The 19188-nt window shown below is 37.7% G+C and overlaps 1 protein-coding gene across 6 annotated transcripts in view; it reads right to left on the minus strand.

Moving 5' to 3' along the window:
• Positions 1-19188, minus strand: part of atp8a1 (ATPase phospholipid transporting 8A1) — a 342299-nt gene that overhangs the window by 189767 nt on the left and 133344 nt on the right. For all 6 annotated transcript variants that reach the window (XM_072914888.1, XM_061976742.1, XM_061976744.1 and 3 more), the window contains exons 13-14: positions 11467-11544; positions 9666-9754 (exon numbers count right to left, since the gene is read on the minus strand). In XM_072914888.1, coding sequence (XP_072770989.1) covers positions 9666-9754; positions 11467-11544 — 167 coding nt within the window. The remainder of the gene's footprint in view (positions 1-9665; positions 9755-11466; positions 11545-19188) is intronic.

Raw genomic sequence — 19188 nt, forward strand, 5'->3', positions numbered from 1 at the left:
GTTAAGCAACGTCTCTCCTTGAGATTTGGACTCCATTCCAGTGGAATTAATTAATGTCTCCACCCTCGGGGATGACTTTATTAATTACAGCAGCGCTTCATTTGTGGAGAGGAACACGTGCAGGCAGTTGTGTCAGTGCTTTGTGCGTTTGTGTGTGTGTGTGTGTCACCCAATTACGAGTCACGACTTTGCATGCGTGCATGTTTGTGCACTTGTGATAAAAACGTTCTTGTGTTTCCCTTGGAAAAAAAAAAAAAATCTCTTTTTTTCCCCCCACATCAACACATTTTTACTTTTAATGCACGGAAGTCAAAGAGCAGTTTGTTTATTCCACATGAAGACGCACGCGAGCTATTTAGCGGCAACGCACTACTGACTCCAAAAAAGGACATCGGGACAGCACTTTGACATTTGTTGTTTAAAAATGTAAAATGCAATACAAATAAAATCTACAAAAGCCAAAACCAGTGAAGTTGGCACGTTGTGTAAATGGTAAATAAAAACAGAATACAATGATTTCAACTTATATTCAATTGAATAGACTGCATAGACAAGATATTTAACGTTCGAACTGGAAAAGTGTGTTATTTTTTGGAAATATTAGCTCATTTGGAATTTGATGCCTGCAACATGTTTCAAAAAAGCTGGCACAAGTGGCAAAAAAGACTGAGAAAGTTGAGGAATGCTCATCAAACACTTATTTGGACAGTTTTAAGAGGAATTTAGGGATTTCACCATCCACGGTCCGTAATATCATCAAAAGGTTCAGAGAATCTGGAGAAATCACTGCACGTAAGCGGTGATATTACGGACGTTCGAGCCCTCAGGCGGTACTGCATCAAAAAGCGACATCAGTGTGTAAAGGATATCACCACATGGGCTCAGAAACACTTCAGAATACCACTGTCAGTCACTACAGTTGGTCTCTAAGTGCAAGTTAAAACTCTACTATGCAAAGCCAAAGCCATTTATCAACAACACCCAGAAACCCCGCCGGCTTCGCTGGGCCCGAGCTCATCTAAGATGGACTGATGCAAAGTGGAAAAGTGTTCTGTGGTCTTACGAGTCCACATTTCAAATTGTTTTTGGAAACAGTGGACGTTGTGTCCTCCGGAACAAAGAGGAGAAGACCCATCCAGATTGTTATAGGCTCAAAATTGAAAAGCCAGCATCTGTGATGGTATGGGGGTGTATTTGTGCCCAAGACATGGGTAACTTACACATCTGTGAAGGCACTATTAATGCTGAAAGGTACATACAGGTTTTGGGGCAACATATGCTGCCATCCAAGCAACGTTATCATGGACGCCCCTGCTTATTTCAGCAAGACAATGCCAAGCCACGTGTTACATCAACGTGGCTTCATAGTAAAAGAGTGCGGGTACTAGACTGGCCTGCCTGTAGTCCAGACCTGTCTCCCATTGAAAATGTGTGGCGCATTATGAAGCCTAAAATACCACAACGGAGACCCCCGGACTGTTGAACAACTTAAGCTGTACATCAAGCAAGAATGGGAACCTGAAAAGCTTCAAAAATTGGTCTCCTCAGTTCCCAAACGTTAAATGAGTGTTGTTAAAAGGAAAAGCCATGTAACAACACAGTGGTAAAAATTCCCCTGTGCCAACTTTTTTTCAATGTGTTTCTGCCATTAAATTCTAAGTTATTGATTATTTGCAAAAAAAATTAACTAGTTCGAACGTTAAATATCTTGTCTTTGCAGTCAATTCAATTGAATACAAGTTGAAAAGGATTTGCAAATCATTGTATTCTGTTTTTATTTACCATTTACACAACGTGCCAACTTCACTGGTTTTGTATTATTAATATTATTACTACATCTGTGATGGGATGGATGCAAAAGTGCCACATGGCCAAAAGACAACAGTATTAGTGTGCTCATGGATAACGTTCGAGGCAGAAACAATGACGAGTGCTACTTCAAAAATCAACTTTTATGCAAACATCAACGTAGCCGAGCCTCATTAAAAGCCGTGTTTGCCCTCTCCTGCACACATTCATGATCATTAAAGTTCAATTAGATTAATTAAAAAGCGAGGCTCAGGCAAAGACTGACTGAAGTATGTCGGACAGAGCGTTTGTCCCCGATGGCCGACAGACATGACCTCGATGGGTCGCTTTAGATGAGTGCCAACAGAAAGCAACTCCTGTAAGTCAGTGGCCAGAAAGGCCCGCCACAAATAGATTTGGACCGCTGCAAATAGATGAACACATTATAATGCACAAACAGCAAGGCATGTTACGTGTGATCTACTAAGACTGCATGTAGAATTGATAACAAGCGCTATAGTGTGAAGTGTGAAGTGAATTATATTTATATAGCGCTTTTCTCTAGTGACTCAAAGCGCTTTACATAGTGAAACCCAATATCTAAGTTACATTTAAACCAGTGTGGGTGGCACTGGGAGAAGGTGGGTAAAGTGTCTTGCCCAAGGACACAACGGCAGTGACTAGGATGGCGGCAGCGGGAATCGAACCTGGAACCCTCATGTTGCTGGCACGGCCACTCTACCAACCGAGCTATGTCGCCTCAAAGTGGCGCAGACGGCCTTATTTAGATGAGGTTTCTGCGCGTACTGCCGGCCGTGACCATGGAAACACTCATTTCCCATCACGTTCATGTTCCCGTGCTCTCCAGCATGTGGGGTTTTGCATCTCGGAACAAGAAGCAAACGTCTAGAATTTGCGCCACTTTTTTGCAATCGAGAAAACTAAAACTATTTTTAGCACACTGACGATGGGCTGCGGTGTTGTGATGGTTGCAGACGCAAAAAAATGCTTATTGCAAAATGTTTTTTTATATATTACAAAACCAGTGAAGTTGGCAAAGTTGTGTAATTCGTAGATAAAAATACAATGATTTGCAAATCCTTTTCAACTTATACTCAATTGAATAGACTGCAAAGATAAGATATTTACTGTTCAAACTGAGAAACTTTCTTTTTTTTTTGCAAATAATCATTAACTTATTAACACATTGCAAAAAAGTTGGCACAGGGGCATTTTTACCACTGTGTTACATGGCCTTTCCTTTTAACAACACTCAGTAAACGTTTGGGAACTGAGGAGACACATTTTTGAAACTTTTCAGGTGGAATTTTTTCCCATTCTTGCTTGATGTACAGCTTAAGTTGTTCAACAGTCCGGGGGTCTCCGTTGTGGTATTTTAGGCTTCATATTGCGCCACACATTTTCAATGGGAGACAGGTCTGGACTACAGGCAGGCCAGTCTAGTACCCGCACTCTTTTACTATGAAGCCACGTTGATGTAACACGTGGCTTGGCATTGTCTTGCTGAAATAAGCAGGGGCGTCCATGATAACGTTGCTTGAATGGCAACATATGTTGCCCCAAAACCTGTATGTACCTTTCAGCATTAATGGTGCCTTCACAGATGTGTAAGTTACCCATGTCTTGGGCACTAATACACCCCCATACCATCACAGATGCTGGCTTTTGAACTTTGCGCCTACAACAATCCGGATGGTTCTTTTCCTCTTTGGTCCGTAGGACACGATGTCCACAGTTTCCAAAAACAATTTAAAATGTGGACTCATCATACCACACTACACTTTTCCACTTTGCATCAGTCCATTTTAGATGAGCTCGAGCCCAGCTGGGTGTTGTTGATAAATGGCTTTGGCTTTGCATAGTAGAGTTTTAACTTGTACTTACAGATGTAGCGACCAACTGTAGTTACTGACAGTGACTTTCTGAAGTGTTCCTAAATCCATGTGGTGATATCCTTTACACACTGATGTCGCTTTTTAATGCAGTACCGCCTGAGGGATCGAAGCCGCTTACGTGCAGTGATTTCTCCAGATTCTCTGAACCTTTTGATGATATTACGGACCGTAGATGGTGAAATCCCTAAATTCCTTGCAATAACTCGTTGAGAAATAATGTTCTTAAACAATTTGTTGACAAAGTGGTGACCCTCGCCCCATCCTTGTTTGTGAATGACTGAGCATTTCATGGAAGCGGCTTTTATACCCAATCATGGCACCCACCTGTTCCAAATTAGACTGTTCACCTGTGGGATGTTCCAAATAAGTGTTTGATGAGCATTCCTCAACTTTCTCAGCCAGTTTTGCCACTTGTGCCAGCTTTTTTGAAACATGTTGCAAGCATCAAATTCCAAATGAGCTAATATTTGCAAAAAACAACACAGTTTTCCAGTTTGAACGTTAAGTATCTTGTCTTTGCAGTCTATTCAATTGAATATAAGTTGAAAAGGATTACAAAATCATTGTATTCTGTTTTTATTTACCATTTACACAACGTGCCAACTTTACTGGTTTTGTAAATAAAAGTCTGCTTACAGCGGAGTCAATGGGAGCTCTACAATTCCGCCCATAAAACCCAATAAATAACCATTCAAAAAGCACCAACAATACTCCATTTACATTCGGTGACTTGAAATATTAACCAAGTATTAGTGATATTGTTATTATAAACCCTAAAGCAGACAAACTATTTATAGCGGCGTCGTTCGTGATCACCAGTTTATGCTGCTATGTTTACCGTATTTTTCGGACTGTAAGTCGCAGTTTTTTTCATAGTTTGGCCGGGGGTGCGACTTATACTCAGGAGCGACTTATGTGTGAAATTATTAACACATTACCGTAAAATATCAAATAATATTATTTAGCTCATTCACGTAAGAGACTAGACATATAAGATTTCATGGGATTTAGCGATTAGGAGTGACAGATTGTTTGGTAAACGTATAGCATGTTCTATATGTTATAGTTATTTGAATGACTCTTACCATAATATGTTACGTTAACATACCAGGCACATTCTCAGTTGGTTATTTATGCCTCATATAACGTACACTTATTCAGCCTGTTGTTCACTATTCTTTATTTATTTTAAATTGCCTTTCAAATGTCTATTCTTGGTGTTGGGTTTTATCAAATACATTTCCCCAAAAAAGGCGACTTATACTCCAGTGCGACTTATATATGTTTTTTTCCTTCTTTATGCATTTTCGGCAGGTGCGACTTATACTCCGGTGCGACTTATACTCCGAAAAATACGGTGCATCATCGAGTGGTCCGCTGCTTCCTCGCTTCCTTGCTCCCTGTAAGTTTATTCTAGATCGTAAAATCATGCATCACACCGAAAAATTACAAGGCTGAGAATATAATCCGACAAGTTGGTACACTTTGATAGCCATTTTGGGACATGAAACTGGCGAGGACGACATCCCAATGACAGCAGACCTTGTACAGTAAGTGATGTTTTATTATGTTTGTTGGCTCTCATGAAGTCTGCAGTGAGTAATAATTAGTGATGAAGAAGAAAAAAGCAAAAGTTGTTGAAATTAATGCTTAAAATAATCATAAAAGGTAAATATTACAAGTTATTATAAATATTACTACATTACATACAGTATATACTAATATCATGTATATAAAACCTTAATGGAGGTGTTTGGACGTTTTAGGGGCTCTATAGGCAGAATTTAACGTCTCCCATACATTGTAAGCGGACTTTTAATGGAATTTATTTTATATTTAGAATGCATTGGGGAAAAAAACAAAACGTCATCATGTCTTTCATAATGATTGTGAACGATAGACAAAAAAAAGTGCACTTCCCCTTTAAAAGTCAGCTTTGCTTGATGTTTTTTGTTGTATACAACCCCAGTCAAAAGTTTAGACACACTTGCTCATGTTATTAAATGAGAAGGTGTCCAAACTTTTGACTAGTGCTGCATTTTATTTATTATACTGGGATAAAATCTACAAAAGATTTAGTAGAAAAAAATGCATTTTGCCAAAGGCACTTTCTACTAATTAATGCCTCCCACCCTTTGTAGTTGAGTACCCCTGGCCATTATATAAGGAAATACGGTATAATATCCTAAATTGACTAATTGATTGATTGTGTAGTTGAAGGAAAACATGACAGTATTTCATTACCAAGCAGTTTTGCTCAAGCAGTGGTAAAATTCATACGGAGGATTCTAAAGAATTTTGAACAGCCTTTTGACATAATGGACACACTGGCCTGCATTTTAAGTGTCCGAATAAGAGCTTTTTTATTCTCTAAATATTGCGTCATTGTCAGATTTTGTTTATGGCCCCATTTCGGTCATTAATATTGCTCGTGTAAAATGCCAGGGACCGACTGCAGCCGAGTGAGAATAGTAATATAGTCGTCCATCGTCCGCCGGTTCGAAGTTTGCGGCGTGTAAAGGTGACTATGTTGGGGTTATTTCATGACTGGAGCGCTTTCTTGATGTTAAAAAACATATTTAGAAAGTAGGGTTGCAAGGTGTACCGGTATTAGTATAATACTGTGATACTAATGAATCATATTCGGTACTATACCGCCTCTAAAAAGTGCCGGTCCCCCTCACTGGTGTCACAATGTAAACACACCTAACATCCACTGTAATGATACTAAGTACAGGAGTGTATCAAGTTGATACTACTACGATTACATCGATATTTTTAGCATCACATTCCGGTCTGTCCCCTCTGAATCCTAGCCTCTGATGTCAACGACTTGATATCAGATTGATACCTAAATTTGTGGTGTCATCCAAAACTAATGTAAAGTATCAAACAGAAGAATAAGTGATTATTACATTTGAACAGAAGTGTAGATAGAACATGTTAAAAGAGAAAGTAAGCAGATATTAACAGTAAATGAACAAGTAGATTAATAATCCATTTTCTACCGCTTGTCCTTAATAATGTTGACAAAATAATAGGTAGATAAATGACACAATATGTTACTGCATATGTCAGCAGACTAAATTAGGAGCCTTTGTTTACTTACTTACTACTAATAGACAAGTTGTCTTGTATGTTCACTATTTTATTTAAGGTTAAACTTGCAATAAGAAACGTATGTTTAATGTACCCTAATATTTTTTGTTTAAATAATGCCATTTTTTGTGGTCCCCTTTATTTAGAAAAGTATCAAAAACTATACCCATTGTAGGGTTGGTATTAGTATAGTACCGCGGTACTAATGAATCATATTCGGTACTATACCGCCTCTAAAAAGTACTAGTCCTCTACTGTAATGATACCAAGTAGAGGAGTGTATCTAGTCGATACTACTATGATAATATCAATATTTTGGCATCACAACATCGTCGTTCGTTTAGAAAAAAAATTATATGATGTTTATAAACTCAGGAAATATGTCCCTGGACACATGAGGACTTTGAATATAACCAATGTATGATCCTCTAACTTGATATCGGATTGATACCCAAATTTGTGGTATCATCCAAAACGAATGTAAAGCATCCAAACAACAGAAGAATAAGTGATTATTACACTTTAACAGAAGTGTAGATAGAACATGTTAAAAAAGAAAGTAAGCAGATATTAACAGTAAATGAACAAGTAGATTAATAATTCATTTTCTTACATTTGTCCTTAATAATGTTGACAAAATAATAGGTAGATAAATGACACAATATGTTACTGCATATGTCAGCAGCTAAATTAGGAGCCTTTGTTTGTTTACTTACTACTAAAGGACGAGTTGTCTTGTAGGTTCACTATTTTATTTAAGGACAAACTTGCAATAAGAAACATATGTTTAATGTACCCTAAGATTTTTTGCTAAAATAAAGCCAATAATGCAATTTTTTGTGGTCCCCTTTATTTAAAAAAGTATCAAAAACTATACCCATTGTAGGGTTGGTATTAGTCTAGTATTGCGGTACTAATGAATCATATTCGGTACTATACCGCCTCTAAAAAGTACCAGTCCTCCACTGTAATGATACCAAGTAGAGGAGTGTATCTAGGCGATACTACTATGATAATATCGATATTTTGGCATCACATCGTCGTCGTTCGTTTAAAAAAAAAAATTATATTATGTTTATAAACTCAGGAAATATGTCCCTGGACAAATAAGAACTTTGAATATGACCAATGTATGATCCTGTAACTTGATATCGGATTGATACCCAAATTTTTGGTGTCATCCAAAACTAATGTAAAGCATCCAAACAACAGAAGAATAAGTGATTATTACATTTTAACAGAAGTGTAGATAGAACATATTAAAAGATAAAGTAAGCAGATATTAACAGTAAATGAACAAGTAGATTAATAATTGATTTTTCTACCACTTGTCCTTAATAATGTTGACAAAATAATATGTAGATAAATGACACTAGGGATGTCCGATAATGACTTTTTGCCGATATTCGATATTCCGATATTGTCCAACTCTTTAATTACCGATACCGATATCAACCGATACCGATATATACAGTCGTGGAATTAACACATTATTATGCCTAATTTAGACAACCAGCTATGGTGAAGATAAGCTCCTTTTTTTTGAAAATAATAAAATAAAATAAGCTAAATAAATTAAAAACATTTTCCTGAATAAAAAAGAAAGTAAAACAATATAAAAACAGTTACATAGAAACTAGTAATGAATGAAAATGAGTAAAATTAACTGTTAAAGGTTAGTACTATTAGTGGACCAGCAGCACGCACAATCATGTGTGCTTACGGACTGTATCCCTTGCAGACTGTATTGATATATATTGATATATAATGTAGGAACCAGAATATTAATAACAGAAAGAAACAACCCTTTTGTGTGAATGAGTGTGAATGGGGGAGGGAGGTTTTTTGGGTTGGTGCACTAATTGCAAGTGTATCTTATGTTTTTTATGTTGATTTAATAAAAAAACAAACAAACAAAAAACAAACAAAAAAAACGATACCGATAATAAAAAAACGATACAACATTTTAAAGCATTTATCGGCCGCTAACATCAGCAGGCCGATATTATCGGACATCTCTAAATGACACAATATGTTACTGCATATGTCAGCAGACTAAATTAGAAGTCTTTGTTTGTTTACTTATTACTAAAAGACAAGTTGTCTTGTATGTTCACTATTTTATTTAAGGACAAACTTGCAATAATAAACATATGTTTAATTCACCCTAAGATTTTTTGTTAAAATAAAGCCAATATTTCAATTTTTTGTGGTCCCTTTTATTTAGAAAAGGACCGAAAAGTATCGAATTACATTTTGGTACCGGTACCAAAATATTGGTATCGGGACAACACTAACCCATTGACATTACAGTAAAAGTGAATCATATATTTTAATAATTCATCCATCAAGGAAACTGAACCGAAACTAATTTCCAGGAATTATTGATGCATTGACTGGAGTCTCTGATCAGGGAGTGAGAGCGTCCTCACTGCATAATCAGTGCTTTTTGTCCATAAAAACCTTTTCCTGCTAGCCTTCTCTCCGTCATTAATAAGGATTTTAATTAATTCCAATGGGATTATTGATGTACTGTCACGCCTCTACAGTCTTTTCCTTCCTCGAAGTGTTAAACCTTTGAGGCAGCCTTACTAAAAAGGGAATATTAGCTGAGAAAAAAAAGAAGCGCTGATTCCAAAAGTGCCTTTGTGGTAAAAATATCCAAACACCTTTTTATTTATAGGAGATGTTGAGAGGAGCCGTGACGAAGCCACTAATGACGAAGCGGGGGAAGCGGAGAAAACAACAGCTGTAACGTGATGTGTAAAGGAGAAGGTGACAGCAGGCGGGAAAGGAAGCGAGAGAAGGAAGCAGGGGACGAGGAGAGAAGAGACTTGAAGGGTGAGTGGGGCGTTTACGTACCCGTACGCCACGCCGGCGACCGTGCATTTCTTAAACTGCATGACGTTGCAGGTCAGCGTGCCCGTCTTGTCGGAGAAAATGTACTTCACCTGTACGGGTGGAAGAAACATAATATTATACATACATATACAGTATAAACATACATATATATATATATATATATATATATATATATATATATATATATATATATATATATATATATATATATATATATATATATATATATATATACAGTCTTGGTCAAAAGTTTACATACACTTGTAAAGAATGACTCAAGACATGGCTGTCTTGAGTTTCCAATAATTTCTACAACTCTTATTTTTTTGTGATAGAGTGATTGGAGCACATTCTTGTTGGTCATAAAAAACATTCATGAAGTTTTTTTTTTTTATTAATTTATTATGGGTCTACTGAAAATGTGACCAAATCTGCTGGGTCAAAAGTATACATACAGCAATGTTAATATTTGCTTACATGTCCATTGGCAAGTTTCACTGCAATAAGGCGCTTTTGGTAGCCATCCACAAGCTTCTGGGAAGCTTCTGGTTGAAGTTTTCACCACTCCTCTTGACAAAATTGGTGCAGTTCAGCTAAACGTTGGTTTTCTGACATTGACTTGTTTCTTCAGCATTGTCCACACGTCTTCCCCAAGTCCATTCTACAACCTTAATTCTAGCCTGATTTAGCCATTCCTTTACCACTTTTGACATATGTTTGGGGTCATTGTCCTGTTGGAACACCCAACTGCGCCCAAGACCCAACCTCCGGGCTGATGATTTTATGTAGTCCTGAAGAATTTGGAGGTAATCCTCCTTTTTCATTGTCCCATTTACTCTCTGTAAAGCAGCAGTTCTATTGGCAGCAAAACAGGCCCAGAGCATAATACTACCACCACCATGCTTGACGGTAGGCTTGATGTTCCTGGGATTAAAGGCCTCACCTTTTCTCCTCCAAACATATTGCTGGGTATTGTGGCCAAACAGCTCCATTTTTGTTTCATCTGACCACATAACTTTCCTCCAGAAGGTCTTATCTTTGTCCATGTGATCAGCAGCAAACTTTAGACGAGCCTTAAAGTGTCGCTTCTGGAGCAAGGGCTTCCTTCTTGCATGGTAGCCTCTCAGTCCATGGCGATGCAAAACACGCTTGACTGTGGACACTGACACCTGTGTTCCAGCAGCTTCCAATTCATTGCAGACCTGCTTTTTTGGTGGTTCTCGGTTGACTCCTGACCATCCTGACCAATTTTCTCTCAGCAGCAAGTGATAGCTTGCATTTTCTTCCTGATCGTGGCAGTGACAAAACTGTGCCATGCACTTCATACTTACGAACAATTGTCTGCACAGTTGCTCTTGGGACCTTAAGCTGCTTTGAATTGGCTCCAAGTGACTTTCCTGACTTGTTCAAGTCAATGATTCAATGAGTTCCTTTGACTTTCCCATTGTCGCGATTGTAACCGAGTCTAATGACTGCATCACATGATCCCTTTTTGAATGGGCTCAGAGAAGTCAACAGGTGTTGTCAATCATAAAGAGGCCATGCCATGAAGCTAATTTGATTTGATAGTAACTTTATAAAATTGGTAATGTATGTTGCTGTATGTATACTTTTGACCAAGCAGATTTGGTCACATTTTCTGTAGACCCATAATAAATTCATAAAAGAACCAAACTTCATGAATGTTTTTTGTGACCAACAAGTATGTGCTCCAATCACTCTATCACAAAAAGACAGCCATGACATTATGTCCTCTAATACAAAGACTGTATTAAATAAATATATATTAGTTTTTTTTTACCTGGCCTAACTCTTCGTTTAGATTGGAAGTACGAGCCATGGCGGGGGTGTTTGTCGGCTCATAGATCATGTCAGTGTCCTGGAGCGTGACAACAAAAAACATACAACGATATCAACAATGTAACCACCAACTAGTACAACATTGCTGATGCATTAGCACATAAGTGTCAAACAATAATAATGTGCATTAAATATCAAATCTTTATTGATAAATGTATTAGAGCTTTGAGTTTTTACGGAGAAAAAATGTACTGCGTGCAATGTTTTGATTGGTTGCAGTTTTATGTCATCAATCTAATAACCAGGGATGGGTATCGTTAACATTTCAACCCATACGAGTCCAAAAAACTGTACTTAAAAAATTTGGATTTTTGTGTCGTTGTAATTCTCTGTTGTTGTTGCATAACTTCTATACATTAATATTATATGATCACGCTAAAAGATATTCTAAATCAAAATAAACGTCTGCTTGTCACCTCAATTTATGATTCCAAAGCGAGTTGTCAGTCAATCTGTTGAAATGAGTTGTGCCATTATATAACGAGGATGGTATTTTTGGCGGCCCGCAATGTAAACGAGTTTGATACCCCTGCATTAGTGAGTAGATAGATGTTTGTCATTTAAAGTAGCCACTTATTCAGACAACACAAATTAACTAAAAGTACAAAAACAATAAAAAAAAGGAAGTCAACAACTTGTGTATAAATACTGCTTTCAGCGCATAAATGCATAATGTGAAGGATTTGAAATAGTTAAGATGCAGAAGACTATTTAGAAACACATCTTACATTATTTGATGTTTTTTATTTTTTATTATTAATATTATAAATATTGTATGTTTTTTGCGTGGACTGATCACCGCAATTTACTGTGAGAATGGCTGCTTAAGCACCAGCCAGGTGTTTTTTCCCCTCCTCTTGTGTATTTATTAGTGTTGTCCCGGTACCAAAATACATTTCGATACTTTTCGATACTTTTCTAAATAAAGGGGACCACAAAAAAATTGCACTATTGGCTTTATTTTAACAAAAAATCTTAGGCTACATTAAACATATGTTTCTTATTGCAAGTTTGTCCTTAAATAAAATAGTGAACATACAAGACAACTTGTCTTTTAGTAGTAAGTAAGCAAACAAAGGCTCCTAATTTAGTCTGCTGACATATGCAGTAACATATTGTGTCATTTATCATTCTATTATTTTGTCAAAATTATTAAGGACAAGTGGTAGAAAATGAATGATTAATCTACTTGTTCATTTACTGTTATTCTGTTCAAATTTAATAATAATGTATTCTTCTGTTGTTTGGATGCTTCACATTACTTTTGGATGATACCACAAATATCCGATACCAAGTAGTTACAGGATCATACATTGGTCATATTCACGTGTCCAGGGACATATTTCCTGACTTTATAAACATAATATGAATGTTAAAAAAAACGAAAGAAGATTTTGTGATGCTAAAAAATATCGATAAAACCATAGCTGTATCGACTAGATACGCTTCTGTACTTGGTATCATTACAGTGGATGTCAGGTGTAGATCCATCAATGGCGTTTCTTTACATTGTGTGTGTAGTGAAGCATGTTTAGCTATTCCTCGTCCTGCAGGGATGATACTTGTAAGAAACGTACTTTATTTATCATTTGTCGCCACGGAGGCGAGGATTAGTGATTTAGATGTAGCTACAACACTGCAGACTGCGGATGCGGACATGGCCATGTCTTAAAGCACCTCTTCCTGAGGGCGTTTCAGTGTTATAACTTCAACTTTATCTTTAGTTTTTAAGCCAAAATGCGTTCGTTCTCCCTTTTCTGTCTACACACTTGTGTCTGCTTGTAAGTAACGTACTCTGTGATTGTGCGCTGCCGAACATGCTCCTCTGCTCGTAAAACAGCAATGTCATGACGTGACGACGACGGGTGGAACTATACCAATACCGGTATACCGTACAACCCTAGTATTTATATTCACCTTTTCTATAAGGTGAAACTAATTTTTCTAGTTTTGCAACTGTATAGCTTTTTTAAATCCCAGAATGAGATCCAACACGCTACAATAAAAGCTGTACAAGCTACAGAGTGTATAGTCCATCCCTGCTGTTTGCAAGGAACACTTACAGCCCGGGTCATAAAAATGTCTATTTTCTACACGCTAATAAAGCCTGAATTATGCTACTGCATCAAGGCGCCACCATACCATACCTATATTTGCAATAAAAGTTGCATGACTCACATTTGCAGACATACGTACACCACACTCGGAAACTTACACACGTAAATAAATACTTGGGATATAAATGTATTTGTGAGCATTAAAAGTGTGTTTGCGTGTGTATTAGTAGTAGTCTGGCGGCCATCAAGTTAAAGGATTGTGCCAGCATCATTCTTGGCTGCAGGGACGAAATTAGGATTTGAGGAGTGGGTCGCTTACAGGGGTGTGGCTTGAAGGAGGCGTGGTCTAAAGGGATGAGAATTTGAAGTAATACAAATGGAAAACATTGTTCTTATTTATTTATTTTTTTGTACAAAATAGCAAAATTCACAGAAATAAATAAACGTTGTCACTTTGGTTTTTTTTTTTCAAGATTGTCCACTGAAACAAAATATTAATATTTTAGCCATTGCGCTACCAGGGATAGCAAAGACTTCAGTTGCAATTTGTGTTCTCATTCCAAGCTTAGTCATCAACATAACTACTTTTAAAACCTCTAAAGGCCTTAGTGGCATACTTGCCAACCCTCCCGAATTTTCCGGGAGACTCCCGAAATTCAGCGCCTCTCCCGAAAACCTCCCGGGACAAATATTCTCCCAAAAATCTCCCGATTTCCAGCCGGAGCTGGAGGCCACGCCCCCTCCAGCTCCATGCGGACCTGAGTGAGGACAGCCTTTTCTTTATGACAACAGGGGTGACAAGAACTAAATAATCCAGACTAGAGATACATTGTATTATTATGTTTATCTTACCTAAAAATAAATATATTTATTAATTAAATAAAAAATAAAAAAATGTTTTACTATATTTCGCTAAAAACATCAAAATTAATTGCATTTTTATTTATTTTTTCTGACTACTTATTACATCCAGCCATAGAATTATACATTAAAATAAACATATTTGAAATCATTAATTTTAAATGATCACAATATTTCATTTAAAATGACCATATTTAATTATTAAAATAATTACTTGTTTATCAACAACTTTAGCATTTTATTCATTACATTTTGAAGCTCTCAGAAGCCAAGTTATGTTATATTCCTTAAGATTTATTTATGCAAGTTTGAAGTATCAATTATCTAAACACAGTTTTGTTTGCATACTTTCAGGATATATATATATATATATATATATATATATATATATATATATAAATATATATATATACACATATACATACATTTATATATATATATATATATATATATATATATATATATATATATATATATATATATATATATATATATATATATATATATATATGTACGTATGTATATATATATATATATATATATATATATATGTATGAAATACTTGACTTGGTGAATTCTAGCTGTCAATATACTCCTCCCCTCTTAACCACGCCCTCCACCCCCCCACCTCCCGAAATCAGAGGTCTCAAGGTTGGCAAGTATGCTTAGTGGCCACATGCGTGGACAGCACCTTTTAGCTCTTATTTCCAAAATTGTGTACACTACTGAATTGGGGTCTTATGGCCGCTTATGTGGACACTTATACTGCCATCTGGTGGTGTCAGAAGAGTATAACATACAATGGAATTTGGGAAGAAAAGAAAATTGTAAAAATAAGAATTAGCATGTCACTAAACATGAAGTACACGTTTGTGCACTTATGGACTAAGTACATCATATCAAAAGATGATTCTTAGTTTTTATTCTATATAGGGTCCAATAAGCCCAAATAGCAAAGAGAAATAAAAAAAAACATGTAAACAAACAGCTTGGGCCTTAAGATGTTTTTAAGTAGGGTCATAGACCAGGGGTGTCCAAACGTTTTGACTCGGGGGCCGCATTGGACTAAAAAAGTTTGGTCGACTGCATGTAAAGTTAAAGTTAAAGTTAAAGTACCAATGATTGTCACACACACACTAGGTGTGGCGAGATTATTCTCTGCATTTGACCCATCACCCTTGATCACCCCCTGGGAGGTGAGGGGAGCAGTGGGCAGCAGCGGTGGCTGCGCCCGGGAATCATTTTGGTGATTTAACCCCCAATTCCAACCCTTGATGCTGAGTGCCAAGCAGGGAGGTAATGGGTCCCATTTTTATAGTCTTTGGTATGACTCGGCCGGGATTTGAACTCCCAACCTACCGATCTCAGGACGGACACTCTAACCACTAGGCCACTGAGTAGGCAAAGTAAAGTAACTTTATGTACACACACACATATACAGTATATAGCCTAAAATGGAAAAAGATGGGGGGAAAATTGATTTTTTGTTTTAATATGGTTTCTTAACTGATAGAAATCCCACTGTTTATATTGAAACATGCTTCACTGATGAGAGTATTTGGCGAGTGCGGTTTTGTCCTACTAATTTTGGCGGTCCTTGAACCCACCGTAGTTTGTTTACTTGTACAACTTTCTCCGACGCTGCCACGGAAAGACGTGTTTTATGCCACTCTGTCTCATTTTGTCCACCAAATGTTTTATACTGTGCGTGAATGCACAAAGGCGAGCTTTGTTGATGTTATTGACTTGTGTGGGGTGCTAATCAGGCATATTTGGTTAGTGCATGACTGCAAGCGAATCGATGCTAACATGCTATTTAGGCCAGCTGTATGTACATATTGCATGATTATGCCTTGTTTGTACCTATATTTGAGCTCATTTAATTGCCTTTACTAATGTCCTCTGTCTATTTACCGTATTTTCCGGACTATAAGGCGCACTTAAAATACTTTTTCTTCTTCTCAAAACTCGACAGGGCGCCTAATAACCCTGTGCGCCTAATGTAAGGAATAAGTTTGGTTGAGCTTATGCACCTTGAAGCTACCGTATTTCCTTGCATTGTCGCCAGGTATATAGTATGCGCATGCCTTGATTTACCGCCGGGTCAAACTCGTTTCGCAAATTAATTAGCGCATGCCTAGAATTACCGCCGGGTCAGAATTATCGCCGGGTCAATCTCGTTTCGCAAAATAATTAGCGCATACCTAGAATTACCGCTGGGTCAAACTCGTTTCGCAAAATAATTAACATATGCCTACAATTACCGGCGGGTCAAACTCCTTTCGCAAAATAATTAGCGCATGCCGAGAATTACCGGCGGGTCAGAATTACCGCCGGGTCAATCTCGTTTCGCAAAATAATTAGCGCATACCTAGAATTACCGGCGGGTCAAACTCGTTTCGCGAAATAATTAGCGCATGCCTAGAATTACCGCCGGGTCAATCTCGTTTCGCAAAATAATTAGCGCATGCCGAGAATTACCGCCGGGTCAGAATTACCGCCGGGTCAATCTCATTTCGCAAAATAATTAGCACATGCCTAGAATTACCGCCGGGTCAGAATTACCGCCGGGTCAATCTCGTTTCGCAAAATAATTAGCGCATACCTAGAATTACCGGCGGGTCAAACTCGTTTCGCGAAGTAATTAGCGCATGCCTAGAATTACCGCCGGGTCAGAATTACCGCCGGGTCAATCTTGTTTCGCAAAATAATTAGCGCATGCCTAGAATTACCGCTGGGTCAAACTCGTTTCGCAAAATAATTAGCATATGCCTACAATTACCGGCGGGTCAAACTCGTTTCGCAAAATAATTAGCGCATGCCGAGAATTACCGCCGGGTCAGAATTACCGCCGGGTCAGAATTACCGCCGTGTCAATCTAGTTTCGCAAAATAATTAGCGCATGCCTAGAATTACCGCCGGGTCAGAATTACCGCCGGGTCAATCTCGTTTCGCAAAATAATTAGCGCATGCCTAGAATTACCGGCGGGTCAAACTCGTTTCGCGAAATAATTAGCGCATGCCTAGAATTACCGCCGGGTCAGAATTACCGCCGGGTCAATCTCGTTTCGCAAAATAATTAGCATATGTCTAGAATTACCGGCGGGTCAAACTCGTTTCGCGAAATAATTAACGTATGACTACAATTACCGCCGGGTAAGTCACGTACCTACTACGTTTTATATAATTGCAATTCTTATTATTAATATTGTGTTAGTTTATAGTGGTGGAGAGCTGACTTTTTGTTGTTGGAGTTGCGTCTTTCAAAGCGCTTTATTTTATTAATATAGCTGCGTGTGTCAAATATGAGTCCTTTTGATGCAGTTGTACGAGTAATATTTCAGAAACAAATCATGAGCTAAGAAAATCTGCTAACAGGCGGTAATAATGTTATTTTAATTGCCTTTTCAGACCCAAACAAAAAGAACTCCTGGGATGATTCATTGTGCTTTAAATTTTATTGCGGCATTAAGCGATGTCATGATGGTATCGTTACATCACACTCAAATTTATAAGCGCATGCCTAAATTTACCGCATGCCTTTGGTAAGCGCCAGAGTGAAAAGGGGTTTTAAATTAATTAGCGCATGCCTAAATTTACCGCATGCCTTTGGTAAGCGGTGGAGTGAGAAGAGGTTTTAAATTAATTACCGCCCCGGCGCTAATTCAAGGAAATACGGTATTTTATTTGACAAGTATGACCAGTAGATGGCAGTCAAACATAAGAGATAAGTGTAGGCTGCACTATGATGGCAATATGACTCAAGTAAACAACACCAACATTTTATATGTTCCATTGAAAATATAGAATATTACACACGGCGCTCAAAAATCTATCAAAATGTTTTAGTACGACTTTGGTAAGCTATGAAGCCACACCGCTTGATGTATTGTCGGCGCATTAAACATAGTATTATTATTGTGTCTACAAGGTAAGACATTATCTGGCGTTTTTGTTTCGAAATATTATGCAAAAGGAACTTTTTTTACCTTCTGGTACCTGCTGATCTATATTTGGGATCTGCATAAATCCTGAAAAATTGCGCGCCTCCGCCTTTGTAGTCGATAAGCTTCTTCTTTTTCTCTATCTTCTTGTTATGGGACATTCATCCTCCGCTGTTGCCATTTCTAATATAAAGTAGTGTAAAGTTCTTACTTATATCTGTCAGTAAACTCGCCATGAAAGCGCTAAAACATACCGGTGTAGTGAGTTTACATTATCCACCCAAGGAACTTTAGTTATTAGAGCTACGGTCGGACTGTTTTTCACGGGTGTTGTTGTTTCCGGATGAGGAGATGGTGCTCCGTTATTGATTGAAGTAAAGTCTGAATGTCATTAAAACAGTTAGCTCCATCTTTTGACACTTCTTCCACTCCCGTCCTTGCACGCTACACCGCTACAACAAAGATGACGGGGAGAAGACGCCGCCGAAGGTGAGCCACGTAAATAAGACCGCCCACAGCGACCGCCCGGAAGCGACTGTCAGAAAGCGGCTTGAAGATGATCTGTAAAACATCATCTATGCAACATTTTGACCAAAGAACTACCATTACATGTTATGTAGACCACAAGGAAGTGTTTTACATTTTAGAAAAAAATTATAATAATATGACTCCTTTAATGCGCCCTATAATCCAGTGCGCCTTATATATGAAAAAGATCGAAAATAGACCATTCATCAGCATCCAAAAAATACGGTACATTTACTTTCGTCGATACTGTATTTGATACTTCAAACGTGGACT

The sequence above is a fragment of the Nerophis lumbriciformis genome, linkage group LG16 (genome assembly GCF_033978685.3).
Source record: "Nerophis lumbriciformis linkage group LG16, RoL_Nlum_v2.1, whole genome shotgun sequence".
Taxonomy (NCBI): Eukaryota; Metazoa; Chordata; class Actinopteri; order Syngnathiformes; family Syngnathidae; genus Nerophis; species Nerophis lumbriciformis.